Source organism: Triturus cristatus, chromosome 7 (genome assembly GCF_964204655.1).
Source record: "Triturus cristatus chromosome 7, aTriCri1.1, whole genome shotgun sequence".
NCBI classification, from domain to species: Eukaryota; Metazoa; Chordata; class Amphibia; order Caudata; family Salamandridae; genus Triturus; species Triturus cristatus.
In genome coordinates, this window is record NC_140590.1 from 194,721,791 (window position 1) to 194,744,285 (window position 22,495).

Below are 22,495 nucleotides of genomic sequence, written 5' to 3' on the forward strand. Positions count from 1 at the left end.
ATTTTTTTTTTCCCTGGGACCACTGCCTGTCCTTAAAAAATATTTAGCCCTTCATTTGCAAAGGAAAAGGGGTCCTCCTAAATGTAACCTGGGGTCTAACTACTTTGGGCACTTTGGTCGCTGCCCAAACCCTTACCTCCCTTCCAGAACAAGTGACAGTCCAAAAAACCTTGTTGACCGCAAGCACCCCTACAGCCAGAGCCACTCCCACAAGTCCAATCAAGTGGGGCAGGTGAGTATGCACTCTAACATGCGTGCTTTGGTGCAGTGCAGGTCAACCAGGGAGGAAAGGGAGAGTGCCCAAAGCTGTTGGTGCCTATTGCCGCTCCTCACGCTGGAATCCAGCAAAGAAAGCCTTAAGAAATACCCTGTAGGGGAAGAGAAACAAAAGGTGCTACTATGGTGACCTCCGCCGCATGGACGGAGGGGTGCAGATCTCCCCCAAGGCAGAGCGGTAATTAAAAGACCTTGCTGCCGCTCTGCGCTCCTTTTTAATGGGGCTTTTGCCCAAAATCGGGTTGGAACAGGTCCCGGCAGGATCCGGGACCTGATCTTCCTACTTTGCCCCTGAAGTGCTTCTTACATTTCAGGGGCATTCTCCCACTCGTCTAATGACTTCCCGTGGGGCGGGTGCCGGACGTGCCTTCAGCCTTGGCTGATTCCGCCCCCCACAGGAGACGCGTCCCGGGGACCTGCACAACTGCCATATGTGCGGTGTGCCGGAGTTCCCGGTGACGCCTGTTGTTACTCCTCCTCTGCTGGAGTACTAGAATGTGCATCCATCTCACCATAGTTTACAGTTTATGATTTTAATGTTATATGAGTGAGCTTTCATTCTAAGGACCTCATTATGATGTTGGTCAGATCGCAACCAACAGGCCATCGGTTGCAGTCCTACTGACATCTAGTGCCGCAGTCCGACCACCTCATTAAGATTTGTGGCATTTGGAGGCAGTAGGCGAAGGGACCAACAAATGCTTCTGACGGGCTCAAGAAGCCTGTCCAACCATTGGTCAAAATGTAATACCCTACAATAGGGTTTATGATGTCCCTTACACACAGCTTTTCAATGCGGTACATACGCCATTGAAGGCTGTCAGAATCAGAATGTGGAGGCCCCTAGAAGGGCCCCTGTCCCTCTGCAGCATCTGCTATGAGGCCTCAGGAGAACCTCTGGTACCCCCCAATCATCCATACCCATGTGCCAGGCACCACATGTGAATAGCACACCGTCCATGGATGTTTGCAAACATCAATTTTACCAATGCTGCTTGTGCTGTGGCCCTCTTCCGGCAGCACAAGCTGCAATGGAAAAATTCATGTTTGTGATGGCCTCACGGGCGGTCGCATCCTACTTTGTCAGATGGAACCACCGACTAATAGCCGGTCGATTTCCATTCTGAGACGATGCCGGTCGGACTCACATCCAATCAGCATCGTAATCGGGGCCTAAGTGTCTGGTCACCACTTGGTGCAAATACTGTTAAATTATATATGCAACTTGTTGTTTTTTTCTCCATTCCCAAATTGTGAAATTGTGTGTAATTTGAGTTTCACAATTTAACTTAGACAAAAAGCAAATAGAAAGTGGGAAATAGGTAAATAGTCAGATTGCTATACAATTATAGCATACCTACATTTTCAAACTCAATGCATCAAAGAAGGTCTCTGTTATGCTTGTATAACAAATTGCAAATGGTTTGCGATTTGCATTTATATAACAGGCCTATAACTTTCAGCAATGATTTTGCTGCCCCTCTTATGATTAATGTTTTGTCATCCCATTGGTTCTTTGGATTCAGTGCTTTAAATTGAAACATTATTGTAGGAGATCCAATAGTCATTTTTGTAACCTTACACATTTCATTTATTTACTTGTTGCCTGACTAAAAATATCTTGGAAAGAGAATTGTCATGGAACACAGTAAATCCTGTCTTTAAATTCTTTCTACACTTCTCTTCCAAATGTTGTAAACAAGGTAGACTCTGTCCCACCAGTTTCACTTATGATTACCTTAACTCTGGCAACATATGATTACAGATCAAGATATCCATGCTGAAATTGAACAATTTTTTCTTCAGCATCATATTTCTGATCACAGCAATCAAAGGTTTCCTCAAAGAATTATACAAAGGCTGCATAATTATCCAATAATAGACTGCCTTCTGACCCTAAATGATTGGCCAAGGCCAAGGATTCCTAGTAGCACTGCATATAATAAATTCTACATTTGCTTCATCCGTAAAGTATTTATGAAATAGATATTTAGAAACTACATCAAATTTCAACTCAACTAAACCTGCAAATGTTGAGTTTATAGTTCCTTTCAGAAGTTCTGTCAGGTGTTGTAAACAGGATGAATTCTCTGTTTAATTCTGACCCTGTAGTGTCAGTTTATCACACCCATTAGATGTACTTGACCTTGATCTAATTAATCTTGAACAACCAATTACTGGTGGAATGTCACCATTTGTACTAAGGTAAATGATTTTCCTCTACTGCTTAAAATATAGTCAGCTAATCTAATGGCAAATATGCTTGGCAGATATTTGTTAATTGCATGGTTTTCACTGAAAAATAAGATCAGATCAGGGGCATGGCTTGACTCAACATGGTGTTAGACGTGTTTCCCTTGAGCTCTGGACTACGAGGCCTTTCCTGCCACAATCCACTCAACAGGGCCAAAACCCTACTTATCTAGTTACAGACTGGTGGCCTGAGCACTCCTGTGGCCTCTGGGGACCTCATCGCCAGTGGGAGAGTCAGCCTGGTGCTGTGGCCCTGCTGTAGGGTACAAGTGTACACAGCACTGCCACCATCTTAACTGGGTCCCAGACCCATGGAAACCACAGCTCTTTACAGCTTAGAGCCCAGAGGGTGCATAGGCACCGGGGACTCAGAGTTGGAGAGTGGAAGATATCTTCTTGCCCTCTGGTCAACAAGAGGTGGAGGGGGCTGGGGATTAGCTGCGTACCACCTTGCAGGCAACCCAGATCTGGCAACTCACCGTGAAGGCCCAAATCTGGCTGAGACCCTGAGCTGTGCTGCGTTATGCCCTGTGGCAGACACAAGCGCTCCCTAATCTTGACAGCCCTTGGAGGTGATGCTGCACGGAATGGGGCCTGTCTGGCACTTGTGGTGGTGCATGGTCAGAAAGATGTGGGCCCTGCTACTGTGAAAAAGGCCCCGCTGAGTACACGGGGAGCTAGGGGTCCTGGATCTGCTGTGCAAACTGTCACCAACCCCTAGTGCCTAACACAGAGCTGTGCGCTGGGAGCTGGGCCCTGGTGCTGAGATCTGTGGTTAACCTGAGACTGAATCCCGGTCCTTACTGGGAAGGAGCACAGGGTTTGAAGGTCTGTGGGGGAATAAATGACTACCATTCACCAAAGTGATCTTCTGCAGTTTCCCTCAACCCCCGCCCAGAGATCAGGCAGGAGTGGCCCCTTAGCTGAGCCTGCATCCCCCAGTAGTAGAGGAGACTACAACCGACCCTCCAGCAGTAATACTGTGACGGCTTGGGGCCATATCATGTTTCTCTCTGTAGCATTCCACAAGATGTGAGAGATTGTGTATGATGAAGGACTTTGCCCCACCCACTAATGCTCCGGCTACCGCCCACATTCTCACCAGGTCCAAGGTGCAGCATGCTGGCCTATGCTTTAGAGACTGCTACAAAGGGTTGTTAACGCAGCAAGTGTGTTCTGTGCTTCAGGAAAGGAATACCTCTAGACTTCCAAGACTCACCCCTATACCTCACTGGGTCTGGGTATGCCCCTAGCTGCCAGGATCTACACCATCACATATGACAAGAGGCAGTCCTATAACCTCATTGGAACTACAGGGACAGTAGAGCCTGACAACTTTGGAGCTGCTGCCTTAGACATATATTCCCCTCTTGGCGCTACCTGTTAAGCCCTGCATCCCTTGGCAAAGTAAGGGGTGAGGCTGGAACCACACCCTGGAGTTCTCTAGGCAGCAATATCGAAGAGCTACTGCCCTGTATCTTTGGCACATATTTAATAGCCAGTCCATAGGTGAAGGACATGCATTCTGCCTTAGCCCAGCAATATATATCATCACCCTTCAATACATGCTCACAGCTTCTTGCTCCTACCTCTTTGTCTGTGGTGATAATCCATCTGGAGTTGATATGGTTGGAGCCCTTGGTCAGATGTGTAGCCCCCCTGACTCTCTACTGGTGCCTTGCAATGCCCCGTGGCAGTACCATTAGAGCTACATCTTGAGCCATGACCAAGGAAGGCTCTGTTACCTCACTGCGGCAAAAAGCAAATCTGTTGACAGTGGATTCCTCCCTCTGAGGCTGCTGCATCAGCAACCCTAACTCAAGCTTACAAGGACATTTGCCTCCAATAATTTCGAGCGGAGATCGGCTCCCTTGATACTGAATTCAAATCATGCATCCGTTAAATAAAATGCAATGCTGATGGGCTTGGCGATCAAATTAGTAACATGGAACAAATGTTGGTTTCCCGCAAAGAAGATCCAAGAGAGTTTCTGGTGAGGGATGGTGAGCTTTGAAGACCAGCATATCAACCTCCAACAGAAGCGCATGAATCAAGTATTGCATTCGATGGAACAATATCTGTATCACTGGCATTCTGAAAGGTATGGAGGTCTCTGATATTGTGTCATACACTGCAGACCTCCTGTATGTCATCCGGGAGGATCCAGATATCTCCCTTTCAATGCTGGACAGGTTGCATAGAGTAACAGGAACACTGAGGCATCCGTATTCTCCTCCTGAAATCCTCACATGGGTGCATTCCTTTGCGTGAAGGAGGCCATCCTGCAAGCCTCACTTAAGAAGGCCGATCTGGTATACAAAGGACATACAATGCAACAGTTTCAAGATGTTGCACCTTCCACCTTGTTCTGCAAGTAGAGCTTCTGCCCCATCACCAATAGGCTTCAGGAAGTGAATATTTGCAATCAGTGGGAACATCTCTTCACTATCAACTTTGACTGTTAGGGCAAACACAGACTCATGTGGTCACTGAAAAAAGTCCAGCACCTTCTAAGCATCCCACCAGCCTCTGCGGGGTCAGCCTATCAACCCCCAGCTCGCCAGCCCGACAAGTGCCTTCCGTCGAATACAGTATATTCCAGAAATGCCTCTAAACACAGCAGGGACCTACAGTTTAGTGAAAATTAGAAAGACATTATCCAGCATCTCTGTAATCTGGAAGCACCCTCTATTCCCCCCCTTCGACATTGGAATCAGTTTGATCTGCTGTGCTTTCCTTCACCTCTCTGCACAGCACGATTGGCGGTTCCTTTCATCACCCCACATCAATCGTCCATATGCTGGCTTGGAGCATAGCTGACAGATTGCCCTCCCTGCTCTCCCATGAGCCTTGGTGTTGGACTACTGGAAGGCTACCTCCTGACCAAGCAGTGTGCTGCACTAATCGATACACATCGCCTCCTTCTTCCCATTCATATAGACAACAACCCCCCCAGTGCGACCCTGTGCTACGCTGTTGGCCCTGATGGCCATGGACCATGGACCTTGAACTTGCAGTTGCTGTTGGACCATTCCTCTGATCCAGACTTTTGGGGAGTGACTTCATCTGTCTGGCTGGTATTGCCAAGAGCTGGCCCCTTTCAATTCTGGATCTACTGTTTTGTCCCGGTTGTCCTGGCTGTTAGTACTGTTTTGCCTAATGTGCACATTTCTCTGTCTCAGTTGTATGACGCCCTGAGCTCACTTTCCGTCTCCTGTTTCCTATACTCAATTAACTATACACCCCACTCTGCCCCACTCACTTTTTTGATTCCAATAATTTTCCTATGTCAGGCTGCTTACACAAGCTGGGTACCCTTGCCCAACCTATAATCATCACTAATGACCTAATCCCCGGTGTTAAATTTGTACACAAAAAAGGAAACAGGTGTGAAGGCATCTCCTCCAACAGAATGGCAAAATGATTTTCTTGCGAGTACCTCCTCCGCCAGGGCAACTCACACATAGCATACGCTGTCTACCTCATTTGTCACTAGGCCTATGCAACCACTAAGACAGCAGGGTGCCAATTCTTTGTTTGACCTCTTTATTCTCCAAGATTCTGCGGGTGGTCCGGGATGGGGGGGCTGATTCCTGGACCTTAATCTTCAGCATGGTTGGCACCCCCTCACTCTTCTAAATCTATATACACCCAACCAGGCACAAGATTCTTTCCTTAGGTCTGTGCTCAAGGATAAACTGTCTCAGGAGGAGGAAGATATGGTGCTGGATGGGGACTTTAATTTGGTATGAGAACCACTCTGGATAACAGCACACCCCTGTTTCAGGTAACTGGTGCCATGTCAGCAGCTCTTAAGCACAGTATAGCTGATGTGGGCCTTGTAGATGCATGGAGAAACCCCTACCTTGACACTAGGGACTTTTCATTCTTTTCCCATTTCCATCAGTCATATTCACGCATTAACTATTTTATCTTCACCTATTTCTTATTGTAATATCTGGACAAATTGCTCATCACACTCAGTGTGGGAGGGTATGCTCAGACGTGAGTCCCTTGCTCATTGCACCATCAGGATTCAGGCAAGCCGGGCCGACGAAGGCTGTGATGCCAGAAACCGGTCCCCGGAAGCTTGTTTCCTTCCCAGTACAAGAATTGGCTTGGTAGTTTGGTTTGCCCTGTTCCCATCATGCACTGGGACAGGTACAGACTAATTTGCATGTAGCCAGGTTCTGAGCTGGGATGGTGCAGTGAGCTAAAAAACGGTGATGGATTAAAACCATGATCTCTTGACTTGGTAAGAGTATTCTGCATCATTCAGAAACTCTGTCCATCACCACCCCCTTTTTCCCAAATCGATTTTATCCACACTCAGTGTGGGAGGGTATGCTCAGACGTGAGTCCCTTGCTCATTGCACCATCAGGATTCAGGCAAGCCGGGCCTACGAAGGCTGTGATGCCAGAAACCGGTCCCCGGAAGCTTGTTTCCTTCCCAGTACAAGAATTGGCTTGGTAGTTTGGTTTGCCCTGTTCCCATCATGCACTGGGACAGGTACAGACTAATTTGCATGTAGCCAGGTTCTGAGCTGGGATGGTGCAGTGAGCTAAAAAACGGTGATGGATTAAAACCATGATCTCTTGACTTGGTAAGAGTATTCTGCATCATTCAGAAACTCTGTCCATCACCACCCCCTTTTTCCCAAATCGATTTTATCCACACTCAGTGTGGGAGGGTATGCTCAGACGTGAGTCCCTTGCTCATTGCACCATCAGGATTCAGGCAAGCCGGGCCGACGAAGGCTGTGATGCCAGAAACCGGTCCCCGGAAGCTTGTTTCCTTCCCAGTACAAGAATTGGCTTGGTAGTTTGGTTTGCCCTGTTCCCATCATGCACTGGGACAGGTACAGACTAATTTGCATGTAGCCAGGTTCTGAGCTGGGATGGTGCAGTGAGCTAAAAAACGGTGATGGATTAAAACCATGATCTCTTGACTTGGTAAGAGTATTCTGCATCATTCAGAAACTCTGTCCATCACCACCCCCTTTTTCCCAAATCGATTTTATCCACACTCAGTGTGGGAGGGTATGCTCAGACGTGAGTCCCTTGCTCATTGCACCATCAGGATTCAGGCAAGCCGGGCCGACGAAGGCTGTGATGCCAGAAACCGGTCCCCGGAAGCTTGTTTCCTTCCCAGTACAAGAATTGGCTTGGTAGTTTGGTTTGCCCTGTTCCCATCGTGCACTGGGACAGGTACAGACTAATTTGCATGTAGCCAGGTTCTGAGCTGGGATGGTGCAGTGAGCTAAAAAACGGTGATGGATTAAAACCATGATCTCTTGACTTGGTAAGAGTATTCTGCATCATTCAGAAACTCTGTCCATCACCACCCCCTTTTTCCCAAATCGATTTTATCCACACTCAGTGTGGGAGGGTATGCTCAGACGTGAGTCCCTTGCTCATTGCACCATCAGGATTCAGGCAAGCCGGGCCGACGAAGGCTGTGATGCCAGAAACCGGTCCCCGGAAGCTTGTTTCCTTCCCAGTACAAGAATTGGCTTGGTAGTTTGGTTTGCCCTGTTCCCATCATGCACTGGGACAGGTACAGACTAATTTGCATGTAGCCAGGTTCTGAGCTGGGATGGTGCAGTGAGCTAAAAAACGGTGATGGATTAAAACCATGATCTCTTGACTTGGTAAGAGTATTCTGCATCATTCAGAAACTCTGTCCATCACCACCCCCTTTTTCCCAAATCGATTTTATCCACACTCAGTGTGGGAGGGTATGCTCAGACGTGAGTCCCTTGCTCATTGCACCATCAGGATTCAGGCAAGCCGGGCCGACGAAGGCTGTGATGCCAGAAACCGGTCCCCGGAAGCTTGTTTCCTTCCCAGTACAAGAATTGGCTTGGTAGTTTGGTTTGCCCTGTTCCCATCATGCACTGGGACAGGTACAGACTAATTTGCATGTAGCCAGGTTCTGAGCTGGGATGGTGCAGTGAGCTAAAAAACGGTGATGGATTAAAACCATGATCTCTTGACTTGGTAAGAGTATTCTGCATCATTCAGAAACTCTGTCCATCACCACCCCCTTTTTCCCAAATCGATTTTATCCACACTCAGTGTGGGAGGGTATGCTCAGACGTGAGTCCCTTGCTCATTGCACCATCAGGATTCAGGCAAGCCGGGCCGACGAAGGCTGTGATGCCAGAAACCGGTCCCCGGAAGCTTGTTTCCTTCCCAGTACAAGAATTGGCTTGGTAGTTTGGTTTGCCCTGTTCCCATCATGCACTGGGACAGGTACAGACTAATTTGCATGTAGCCAGGTTCTGAGCTGGGATGGTGCAGTGAGCTAAAAAACGGTGATGGATTAAAACCATGATCTCTTGACTTGGTAAGAGTATTCTGCATCATTCAGAAACTCTGTCCATCACCACTAGGCCTGGGCAAAAATTTCGTTCCGTTCGCGGAAATTGCGATAATTTGACATTTTTGCGTTCCGCGGAGAGCGCGAAAATGTCAAAAATTCCGGTTTCCGCAGCTTGGCGATAATTTGTTTCTTGCTCGCGCTGTAAAATGATACATTCTCGCGCGCGCGCGATCGCCTTACCTGAATCCCTGCGTTCGCTGACAAGTTTTCTTGATCCGGTCGCGTTCTCCATGAGATGTTGTATTGTTTTTAGCCATTTGCGCTGTCTCGCGACAGTTCGCGCCCGCAGTGACGTCATGCGTCGCGCGATCACGTCTTTCTTCTCGCGATCATGCACCGCGAGAACAACTCAAAACAAGATGGCCGCGCCCGCAAGCAACCACATGGGTAAGTTGGCGACCCGCAACCATGCAGAAAATCTCGCGAACGTGCCGGAAAAAAACTTCCGCATCTTCGCGATATTTCTGCTTGTTTGCGATAATTTTAAACATTCTCGCGATAATTTGCGAAGGTTAATTCCGCAAATTCCGCCCACCCCTAATCACCACCCCCTTTTTCCCAAATCGATTTTATCCACACTCAGTGTGGGAGGGTATGCTCAGACGTGAGTCCCTTGCTCATTGCACCATCAGGATTCAGGCAAGCCGGGCCGACGAAGGCTGTGATGCCAGAAACCGGTCCCCGGAAGCTTGTTTCCTTCCCAGTACAAGAATTGGCTTGGTAGTTTGGTTTGCCCTGTTCCCATCATGCACTGGGACAGGTACAGACTAATTTGCATGTAGCCAGGTTCTGAGCTGGGATGGTGCAGTGAGCTAAAAAACGGTGATGGATTAAAACCATGATCTCTTGACTTGGTAAGAGTATTCTGCATCATTCAGAAACTCTGTCCATCACCGCCCCCTTTTTCCCAAATCGATTTTATCCACACTCAGTGTGGGAGGGTATGCTCAGACGTGAGTCCCTTGCTCATTGCACCATCAGGATTCAGGCAAGCCGGGCAGACGAAGGCTGTGATGCCAGAAACCGGTCCCCGGAAGCTTGTTTCCTTCCCAGTACAAGAATTGGCTTGGTAGTTTGGTTTGCCCTGTTCCCATCATGCACTGGGACAGGTACAGACTAATTTGCATGTAGCCAGGTTCTGAGCTGGGATGGTGCAGTGAGCTAAAAAACGGTGATGGATTAAAACCATGATCTCTTGACTTGGTAAGAGTATTCTGCATCATTCAGAAACTCTGTCCATCACCACCCCCTTTTTCCCAAATCGATTTTATCCACACTCAGTGTGGGAGGGTATGCTCAGACGTGAGTCCCTTGCTCATTGCACCATCAGGATTCAGGCAAGCCGGGCCGACGAAGGCTGTGATGCCAGAAACCGGTCCCCGGAAGCTTGTTTCCTTCCCAGTACAAGAATTGGCTTGGTAGTTTGGTTTGCCCTGTTCCCATCATGCACTGGGACAGGTACAGACTAATTTGCATGTAGCCAGGTTCTGAGCTGGGATGGTGCAGTGAGCTAAAAAACGGTGATGGATTAAAACCATGATCTCTTGACTTGGTAAGAGTATTCTGCATCATTCAGAAACTCTGTCCATCACCACCCCCTTTTTCCCAAATCAAATTGCTCATCAAGTAAATCTCGATCTCGGGCCACGCACACATAGAACTGACTTGGAATAGAATGTAGGACGTAAATCGCTTCTCCCACAATGGTGATTTCCCCTGCAACTTCTACAAGACCTGGTAGATTTTGAAGAAATCCGACCTGAGATAACAAACTGTTCTGAGACTAACACCCACCCAGACATCTCGGCACACTCCCTCTGGGGCAGATTTAAAGTCACTTTCAGGGGCTTTATCGCAACTGTCTCAACGCCCGGTTGAAAGAAGCCAAGCTGGTTTAAATGGGTTTGGCTGTTGTTATCAAGGACTTGGAATGCCTGAATCACGCCAACCTACCCCAACGCAATAAATGTCTCATGGCTCTCTTAAGGTGTCAGCTTAGGGCAGAGTGCAATAACAATGCAGAATGGGACCTCCTTGCTCTCAAACAAAATTAATATGAGGGTGGTAAAAAGGTGAGAAACCTCTTGGCTGAAAACTGTGGCAGCAACAAGCTTGTGCACACATCCCGGAATCCAGACGAAGCTGGGTGATTGGGCAACTTCTAAAATGGCCAAACAGTAGGCATTTACCAGGCCCTTTATGCTAGCAATGAGGCCTTTCTAGATGTCAATGGCAAATATCTTGTGGGTTGTAAATGGGACTCACTTGACACTCCACATGCTGCGTGAAGCCCCCATTACTTTGGAGGAGCTTCGGCGTGCCTTGAAGAGCCTTCCCCTTGGTAAAATCCCAGGTCCTGATGGTTTGCTACTAGCCTTTTATTGTAAATTCCCTCTGCAATTGCAGGAGAATTTGCTGGTTCTATCAAACAACTTCACGACTTCTTCAGAGGCAGAGATCTCAGTTTATCCCGAAGCCAGGCAATGACCACTAGCTCTGTGCCTCTTGCCGTCCTATAGCACTTATAAACACCAATGCAAAACGGTATGCTTATATAATTGGCTGGAGCTCTACCTCCCAGGTCTTATAGACCCAGACCATGTTGGCTTTAAACACAACAAACAGGAGAAGATAATCTTTGCCGTTTGACCCACTTAGTGGAGAAGTCTTGCCACCATGCTATCTGGCATGCCTCCTCTCACTTGACACAGAGAAGGCTTTTGGCAGGGTTAGGTGGTCCTTCTTAAAGGCTGTACTCCAGTAGGCAGGACTGGGCCCTGCAATGATGGACAGGATCATGGCCCCCTTCACCTTCCCAACTGCAAGAATTCAGGCCAATGGAGGTCTATGTCAAACCATGCACTTACGGAAAGGCACCAAACAGGACTGCCCCCTCGCAACTCTCGGGAGTCATCATTCGGCTAACCGAGAATATAGGACAGATACGCTTTGGGGGACGCACTCATAATATTGCCCTGTTTGTTGACTATATTCTCCTGACTCGCACTCAGCCAGTGAAATCCCTCACAATGTGTGTTCTTACTCTCCATGCCTCTGAGGCTTCAAGATGAATTTGTCCAAGTCTCAGGCACTAAACTTGACTCTCCCTCCTATGGGCCTTTTGGCACTTCTATACATTACACCCATCCAATAAGCACATTGATCCATTCAATACCTGGTCCTCCAGCTTACCTAAACATTGGCCACCTAGACAATGACCAACTGACCAGAAATCTGTCTTAGAGGTCCTCCACTGCTGGAAACCCCCACACTGGGCTGTTCAAGTTCAGTAAAGATGTCTCTCCTTCCAAAAATACTCTACCTCTTTCATAGTTTACCTACACTGATCCCCTCGATGAGATACTGTGCCTTCAAGGGGATATTTGCTCCTTACTTTGGGAGAGGTGACGCCCTTGCTTCTCAAACAGAGTGCTGATGCTCCCTTGGGACAGGGAGGACCGGGGTGCCCTAATCTCCATAAATATTACTGGACAGCACACCTCTGCTTTTTCTCAGAGTGGGTTGTATGAGAAAGCAATAAGCATTGGTTTCATATCTACCGGGCTGTGGCTTGTGGACCCCTCTGGGACTTAGCATGGCTCCAGACACACACAAGACCATAAAGACCCTATATTGCCATCCCTACTAAAATGGTCCTGGAAATATGGGACAAAGCTGCAGTGAAATGAGGCCTGACCACTTTCCACTCGCCCATCACCCCTCTGGTACATAATCCAGACTTTACTTCCACTCTGCAGCCACACTCATATAGTCACAGAAGGTAGGGGGACTGTCACACACTTTGAGATGACTTTGATGGTGATTCCCTGAAGACATTTCATCAGTGTTGACAGGAGTTATGTCTCCCTGAGTCCACTAGACCCCAATATCATTTACAGTGCAACTGGGCTCTCTCCTTACCCAAGGCACAGGGGGCTACTCGCCAACTGAGAGCTTTTGAGACCCTAGTTTGGTCATTTGATGAGACCCGTGGACTCATCTTGCACACATACCAGGCCCTCCTACAATTCACCCCTATCTGCCTACATCCTTATCAATCACAAAGGTACATAGACATTGGGGAAGGCTTATCTACAAAACAATGGGAACAACTCTGGCGCGACATCCTGTGGATTTCTATAAGCTTAGCCTAGCACAAGAGAGCATACAAAGTATTAACTCACTGATATCTCAGCTTCGCACTATCTTTCTCAACTGCTCCACTTTGCTGGCTCTGCAATTCAGTACCAGGAGACAATTTACACAATATGGTCGTCTTGCCCAAGCATCACCACCTTTTGGAAAGACATTCTTGGCCAAATTAGGAGGAACTATACGTTCCGCTCTTTTAGATTCCTACCCAACAACCATTCCTGGTATCTGACCCCTAAACATGCAGGCCATGACGCATGCTGAATGGCACTTAATCACCAACATATTTGGGGCTGCCAAGCAACTGATAGCCCTACATTGGAAGAAACCTTCTTCTCGACCTATATCCCAATGATTGATGTGCCTGTAGCAAGTCTTTGATATAAAATGGTGTTTTCATAAAATAACACGGAGAGGAAGATCACGCGCATTTGGCAGCACCCACATACAATACTTTTCCCATTTGGAATTTATTTATTTATAAAGTTTTGTATAGCGCAAACATGACCCTAGTGGGTATTAGAGTGATTTCCAATAGTATAATTGAACATCTAACATGATCACATGTATAAAGGGAAGTAAAAAGCCTTGAGCATACATAACTTCATACACTTGTTCTCAAAGATAGTCATCAAGGAAAGGCCAGGCATCATAAAAGAGTTACAGGTATGTATACAATAAATATGCACAGAGAGATAGATTAGTGTAAAAACTTGTTCATCAGAATTGATTTTACATCTTTTTTTTATGAGGCAGTAGATGAAATTAGGCGAACATTCAAAGGCAAAGAGTTCCATATCTTTGGTGCGACACTTGAGAAAGCTCTGTTTCCAGTTTTCTTTTTATGGAAGTGCTGCGGTTTCAGTGTGCAGGGATCTCGCACTTTGCAATTGTCTGCAATTCCCCCAATCTTTCTAGTTATTGTCATGCATGCAATCTTTAGTTGAAGTCTTGCCTGTTAAGAGGGCCAGTTCAGGGATTTAATGGCAGGGGAGATGTGTTTGTTTTGTTTTGTACCGGAGACAAGTCTGGAATCAGCATTGAGGGAGGCTCTCAGAGGGGCCAGTTTGTATCTAGGTAGGCCACATATAGTGGCACTACCGTAGTCCAATCTGGGCAACATAGGAGCTTGAACCGCACGCTTGAATTCCTCCTGTGGGAGGACATGTTTATGTTTCTATAGTATGCTCATCTGATAATTTGCTCCTTTGGTGTTCATTCTGATGTGATCCTGCATATTCATGTGTTTGACTAATGTAATTCCCAAGGATCTAACAGCATCTATTATGTGTGAAGAATAGTTGAGTGTGGTAAGATGTTTCATTCAGAGATCAATGTTGGGAATGTTGTTAGGAGGAGATGTGAATAGGTATTCGGTTTTCGCGGCATTGAGCATAAGATGATTGTCAGTGAACCAAATATAAGCAATTTGTAGAATAGAGTTGAGGGATATAATGTCACCTGGGGAAGAGATTTTGAAATACAATTGCGTGTCAGCAGCATACATGTGATAATGAATGTTAGCAGATTTTAAGGAACGTGCTAGTGTTCCAAGAATAAATTGAAGAGAATAGGTGAGAGAGTGTGTATCCCTGTGCAACACCCAGTGTGACTGCGGAAGGCTTCAATAGGAATTGGTTCATCTTGACCCTTTGGGATCTGTTGTGGAGGAATGAGGTAAACCATTGCAATACGACTGCTGATATGCCCATCCTTCGTTCAAATAGTTTCAGTAAATTTGTTCACCAGGCTGGGTGGAGTGTGGTAAGATGAACGGGATAGCCAGGAGTAGTTCCTTTGCTGATTCAAGTTCATTCTTGATATTTGTAGTTTTCTCCAGGAAGAATGCAGCCAGGTCTTCACAGTTTGAGAGAGGGATGGCTCTGATACATTGATTGATTGTTGTTTGATGATTTCAAAAAGTTTTTGGGGTCGGTTTTTTGCTTGGTCAAGTTGAGTTTTAAAAAGTTAGCTTTCAATTTTCTTATTCTTCTGTTTTATGTGTTCCTTGCTGATTTTAAGCTTTTTAGGAGTGTCAAGGAGAGAGAGGATATCCAAGCTCTTTAAGTGTTTCTAAGTTCAAGTTGTCATTGAACCAGGGCTTGGATACTTTAGTGGATATATTATTTAGTTGAAGAGGCAAACGAGTCAAGAACTTCCAAAATGGTAGTGTGATAGAAGTCTGTGAGGTCATGGATATCATCCATGTCAACCTGAGGGTTCAAAGTGATCTTAAAGTGGTTGTCTAAATCATTGAGGTTATGTCTAGTAGATTTATTTTCCATTGTTGTATTTTCTTCAGTTGTGCTCTCTTCTGGGCCATCTGAGCCACCGTTAGCTCGATTAGGGAGGTGATTCAGTAATGGTTGGTCCAATCACAGGGGATAATGGATTCCAATGTGATGTTATCTGTCTTTGAGATTATAAGATCCAAAGTCTCGCCCTTGATGTGAGTCTGGCTGTCGCAGATTTGGGTGAGCTCATGGTCTGATATAAAAGACTTCAAGCTGTTCACTGCCTGGTCCTTCAGGTCATTCCAGTGTAGGTTAAAGTCTCAAAGGAAAATCTCGAAAACTTGAGAGTTATCATTGGTTGTGATGATCTCCATGTTTTGTTCGATGAACAGCAGATTGTAACCAGGAGGGAGATAGAAGGCGTGTAGCTTACAACTGAGCATATTATTGCTAGTGATGTTGATGCTCAGATATTCACATTCAGGCAGGATGATTGTTTCTGCCTGCGACACTGCAAGAGTGTTGCGGTATATGCAAGCTTTTCCCCCACCAGATTGCTTGGGGATATCTAGTTGAATAATCTTATGACTAGGGGGAACTAGTAGGTCTATGATAGGGTGAGATGATCTGTTTAACCAAGTTTCTGTGAGGAAAGCAATGTCAAAATTGTGTGTAAGGATGAGATTATAAATATCATCCGGAATACTCCTGTTGGAATACTCCTGCCTTACTCCACATAGACTGAAAGCAATCCATCTCTTCAACTGAGCTCTCACTCCTAGTCTAAACCCCTGGCCACATCCCCCTCCCCCTTGCTCTACTACTTGGGCCTTTTAGGAATATTTGAGTGTAAAAGATGGTTGTTTTCACCTAGAATGACACATTTCTATTTCAAGCATGTTTTTGTTTTTTCGTTCTGTTTCTGTTAAAGGTGTTGGGGAGGTTCTAACTATGCTGAAATGGTATTCTCCCATTTTTCCTATACTGCCTGTTACCCTTACTACTATAGGTGATGTAAGCAACTGATTGCACTGTCTTTGGTGCTGTTTGTCATCATAATGTAATGGAATGTTGTTGCCTCGTTGCACTTCAGGTGTAATGGCCGTTTGTGTTGTCTCTGTACCAGAACATCATCAATTAAGAGATGTTTAGTAAAAAATAAATACAATCATACCAAGGGCACCAAACTGTTTAAACACAACACTACAAGCAATTGAAGAGACCTGTTCACAGAAAAAACTGAATCAAACACTTTAAGGTTAGGCGTTTTGCTATGCTAATGCATTTGGATCTATTGTTATCATTTTCTCTCTCTGAAGATGATTATTTTTTAGAAGTTAAGAAACTATTCTATTTTGTACAAAAGACTCATGGCATCCTAATTTCCAGTTCTCCAGAGAAAAGAAAAAAATAGCAAGAGAAGAGGCGAACAGACATGGAGGAAATAATCCATTTTATCAAAAGGTTGAGCACGTCTGAATCTTCCTATTTCTGCACAAGCCTCTAATCTTTGCCTTAAGTTCTCTAGTTAACAGGCTAGTCAATCCTACATTACTAATAGTTTGGGAAAGAAGGTGGTTGGGATTGGGAACACTACTATTCAATACATACCAAAAATATAATCTAGAAGGCCTAATTTACTTCATCCCGAGGAACCAGAACCTTCTAATAGGGGATACAGTATTCCCTTTTCAAATGTTGCCTCCTACATGGAGGATTTGGTGGGTGACTATCACAACATAGCTGGGAACGTAGGAAACATTTTCACTTTGCATTGTTACAGTCTCAATTTGAATATGATAAGACTTGTGTTCTAGAAAGACGTATGTTTGTTCACCACTGTCGTGCTAGAATGCTGCAATCATGGTGCTGAGCTTTTCTGAGTCCTCAGGCAGGGCTTTTCCCCTACTGTGGCATGCTGGAATCACCCAACCCTAACTGAATATATTCAGACTTATGACATTGTGTCAAACAATTTCACATGCTGAATTTGAAATCTTATTAATTTTTTTTGTCACAAAATACATGAAATATGGCACAGAGGGAGTAGCAGTGGCTTGTTTCAGCGCCCACTATTTAGGTATGGCTTGACAACTTTACCTGTGTGAGAGTTCTCGTCTGTATAATACATGAAGAATAGACTTGAAGTCAGCCCCATTTATCCTCCTAATTGTTTCAGGCAAAACTTTGTAAGTCACATCTTCAATTTGATCTTAGATTAGCTATATGGAGTCCTGAAAAAGTAACATGCAATCCCATACTAAAGAGAAACAAGCATTTGCAATGCAATAGGTCTCGCATTAATGATAGTTTGAGGTATTGGTGTTGCAGATAATAATGCAGCACCAATAGCTCATACTTTCAGTAATGTGAGACCTAGTGCATTGCAAATGATTGCATAGTGAGCCAGGAACCAGCATTGTATGTCTAGGTGCAGTACCTCCAGCTGTTCCTAGAGGTCCTTAGTGAGCAAGGCACCAGCACTGCTTGTCTAGGTGCAGCACCTCAAGCTGCTCCTAGAGGTCTCCAGTGAGCATCATAAACTTTGAAGATATGGTAAATCCACCCTACCCATAATGCATAGCATGCAAGACAGTACCACAAGTACATTCAAATAGCTTTGTCCATATATACAATTAGTAGCTTTGAAAGGTGACAAAAGAATAATATTAATTCCGGATTAGGTTACGTTGTACTCTATGTGGAGCTGGTGAAGAATAAATTATAGCAGGTTGAATATAAATGTGAGATGTCGTAGATGCAGTACTGCAAGCTGCTCCTAGAGGTCCCTAGTGAGCAAGGTACCAGCACTGCCTGTAGTGTAAGCTGCTCCTAGAGGTCCCTAGTGAGCATCACAAACATTTGGTCACATATGGTACTCCCATAATGCATTGCAGGCAAGACAGTACCGCAAGTACATTCAAATAGCTCTTTCCATATACAATTTATAGCTTTGAAATGTGACAAAACAATTATTATATTAATTCCAGATTAGGTTTTGCTCTATGTGGAGCTGATGAAGGAAATTTATAGCAGGTTGAATATAAATGTGAGATGTGTAGGTGCAGTACTGCAAGCTGTGCCGAGCGGAACCTAGGGAGCATCATAAACTTTGAAGATATGGTAAATCTACCCTACCCATAATGCATTGCATGCAAGACAGTATCACAGTAAATTGAATATATACAATTAGTAGCTTTGAAATGTGACAAAATAATTATTATATTAATCCTGGATTAGGTTGTACTCTATGTGGAGCTAATGAAGGGAAATTCATTAAAGGTCTAACATAGTTGACTAGGTGCAGTACCACAATCTGCGGCTAGAGGTCCCTAGTGAGCATCAAACTAAGGGTCACATATGGTTCTCCCCTAACGGATTGCATGCAAGACATAACCACAATTACATTCAAATAGCTATGTCCATATGCACAATTAATAGCTATGAAATGTGACACAACAATTATTATAATAATTCTGATTAGGTTTGCAAATTGTAAAGTAGCTTTTGTATATTACAAAAATGAATCTCGAAAACCAAGTGATTTTGTTAGTTCAGTGGGTTTACCATCGCAAAATCTTTTACTTTCGGCCTACTGTATGGTTTGAAATTAGAACATACATTTTGACAATTTTGATGTGGATGTCCATGTACAAAGAAAGGCTGTGGAAAGATGCATTTCTCTCTTCAGTTGCATCTAGGAAGCTGGGTCAAAAATATTTAACATCAATGTACCATATGTGTTACATTTACTGTTATTAATGATGTCATATGCTCATAAGAATAAAGAGCTCTTATGGGATTCCAGTAATCCTGAATTTGGAAGAGATGTTGCTGCTAATGTCTCTATGATTTGAAATTTGAATTCATTCAGAAATATTTTGGCTATGAATGTGCAATATTTATGGATATTTTGGAGACAGTTACACCAACAGTAGAGAAAAACACAACTCACACAGTAAATGTTTCTTTTTTTTTTTAAATCAGGCCCTAGTAGTTTGTCCCCATTGCCAGACATGTATTTATTTCCATGTTCAGTTCATGGAAAGAGCCAGCTTAAAACATGGAATAATACTTTGAAACACCCCACCAGGTCTACAGAAGAACACAAGTAGGGTTGTGTTGTTGCAATTGTTGTTGTCTTGATGGATTTCAATGTTTTCATATGTGTTCCAATAACGTTTATTATCTTCTTCCACAGAATGCCCTGAGCACCAACATTTTTCAGATTGTGGGGCTGGATGTCAACAAAGCTGTGAACATCGAAATAAGATGAAGCCATGTAACAAGATGTGCGTCCCCGGCTGTGTCTGTGATGACAATTACATTCTTGAACATGAGGGTTCTCACACCTGTGTCCTGGAACAGGATTGTGAATCCTGTCCAGAAAATACTTATTTCAGTCGCTGTAATAAGCAATGCCAGAGAACCTGCAAGAACTACAAACAAGAACACATTGCCTGCCCCTTGATATGTGCTCCTGGGTGTGTTTGTGCGAAAGGATTTGTCTTGCATAATGACAAGTGTATTCCCCAAAGTGAGTGTGAGTAGACAATATTCCTACAGAGAGCTCGGTTAGGGAAAGAAGGGAGCACATTACCCCAGATTTTTTATGTTTCTGAAAGCCAAAGCCAATATGCACATCTAGCGCTCTATGCTTCACGTTCATGTAGTCTCTCTAGCAGCTTCTTCTGCACATATAACTCCCTGGAGCTGGTCCGACCACTACCGCCATATTGGGAATCGTCAGAGTCTGGCCCAAATTATGAGTGTCAGTCCTTTGAACGGGGTGCACAGAGTTACAGGCAAGGGTGTTGGAAATACAAAGTGTGGTGTAATCCTTCTGGTTAAGAATTGCTATGCAATATCCATACAATGGGAACTCAGTATTTACAGCAGAGATTATGACAGGATTCTTGTTATTTTCCCTTGTTAGATTGTATTATGATTTTCTTGGTGAAATCTGTAATGGGAAAATTGTGGTACTGTAGGAAAAAGCTCACAATACCTCATCTGGTAATAGCCACACTGCCCACAATGCTGATTCCTGTGCAAACTTGGGATAGGTGGCCATGAGCAATGTTTAAACATTTCAACAGAATAGAGATTGCTCCCTCTATCATCTCCAGGCACCAAGAACTGTTGCTAGCAATCCAGATGTACTGCAGGTGGTTCCCTGCTAATAGTTTGCACCAATAGTGTTTTAATTGCTATTTGTTCTAATCAAGATACTTGAATGGAATTTGCCTTTTATACTGACAGTTCGATTAATGTGAACCAAAACCATGCCAACTTTGACTCAACATTTCTCCCTGCCCCCAATTTGGTTTGAGCCCCGATAAAAGTGTATTATTATCTTTAAAGTTGTTTACGTTTCAATGTGTTCTTCCAAACTCGATCCCATTCACTATTCTAACAATTTTATTGTACAGCTAAATTATGTGAATGCATTATATTTAAAATAATTGCATATCAACTTTCTGAAATATTGGTAACAGTAGACAAATATGAGTTACAGACAAGAAACTGGTAATGGCCTCTACACCCAGCTAAAGGGGGCATCAAGATTTACAAGACTAACTTTAGGGGCCAAATGTACAACAGCTTTTAGTGATCAAAAGCTGATAATCAGGCTGTTTGCGGCCGCTAAATCGGCTGTCAGCATGTACCAACTGTATTTTGCGATTCAGTAACCTATTACTGACTTGCAAAATAGGGTTTGTGAGTTGGTATTCGGGTGGGGCCTATGAAAGGCATCCCCTCCTAATAGCCAGACACATGGTCAAGTATGATTGTTTTGCGACTGGAATGCGGTCGCAAAACATTCATGTATTACTGATTCAGTGAAAGAGGTGGTAACCCATTTGTGAGCAGGAAGGGGTCCCCAAGACACCCCTTCCCCCTTTGTAAATATCGGCACCAACATTTTTGAAGAGCCAGCAGTGGTCCCAGAGACCACTGCCTACTCTTAAAAAATGAAAAGTTAGCTTCTATTTATTTATTTTTTAAATGCATCCCGTTTTAATTTAAGTAAAACGGGCTGCATTTGAAAAAAAATGCTCCTTTAAAAATCAATCCCAGGCATGGTGATCTGCTGACCCCAGCTGCCCCATCCCTGTAACTACATGCCATTCTTAATGGGTCTCAAATTGTGACCTGCCTCATGAATACTGATGAGGCAGGTAAATTGTGACCCCATTGGGAATCTCAAAATGTGTCCGAGACACATTAGTGCATTTTATTATGCGAGTCCCTTATTGTAATTCACAAAAATCATAATTGGGGGCTCCCAAAATGAAATGGTCGTACATCTGGCCCTATTGTACACTTCATTTTGAGAATCTCTACTTGCGAGTCTCAAAAAATCGCAAATAGGTACTCACAAAATGTAAGGTCGTACATCCAGCTCTAGGTAACCATACAAACTTAACAATCCTGTTCACTCACGAATCCCTCCTAATGAGAAGAGAATACCAAAATCCACATTATTCCACTTTTGAATGTTCAAATGGAATGGGTTTATCAGAATTTGTAAACATTTGATCTGCTTCAAAGCACTAACATAAATAAAGATTGCATATTAATCAAGATGGATAAAATGTTTTTGTTGTAATGTTTCCCAGATTTAAATGAGCTTCTTGCAGCAATCAATAAAATATGGTTTGTCCAGAACCGGCAGAGAAATAGGTCAGGAATTATGCAAGGGATATCATTACATCAGCAAAAAAAGAATTGGTGTCGACATTTTCTATATGTTGCAGTGAAAAGGGGCACTGAGTGCACCAATGACACACACCCCAACTCTCCTGATTGGAGTTCATGTTTAACTATTACTGTTGTTTGGAAAAGTGTGTTTATGACATTCAGGGCGTTAGTTATGAGTTCTTTGCCATAGGGCAACGCAGCAGTCTTTCCTGATGCACTGCCCCATTACAAATAAAAAGGACAGGAATGCACTGTATATGTTAGATATGGCGCATTCCTGTCCTTTTCCCCTGCGCTGGTGCTCAATGGGCTGCCATGGGCTAACTCTGGCACCTTTGCACCATGGTGCATGGGTGTCTGTGTGGAGGAGATGATTATTTTGGTGCAGAAAGGTTTCCCTTCCTGCACAAAAACTATCATAAGAGGCTTTTTCCTCTTTCTCTGTGTGCTGCCAAATGTAGCACACAGAGAAAGAGGAAAAATGAAGAGA

General features: G+C 44.4%; 1 protein-coding gene across 1 annotated transcript in view; it reads left to right on the plus strand.

The window, feature by feature from the left end:
• Window positions 1-21,888, plus strand: part of LOC146809202 (venom serine protease inhibitor-like) — a 60,118-nt gene extending 38,230 nt beyond the window's left edge. The window contains exon 4 of the mRNA XM_085616020.1: window positions 19,502-21,888. Within this exon, the coding sequence (XP_085472146.1) occupies window positions 19,502-19,851 (350 nt within the window). The 3' untranslated portion in view covers window positions 19,852-21,888. The remainder of the gene's footprint in view (window positions 1-19,501) is intronic.
• The last annotated feature ends 607 nt before the right edge of the window (window positions 21,889-22,495 follow it).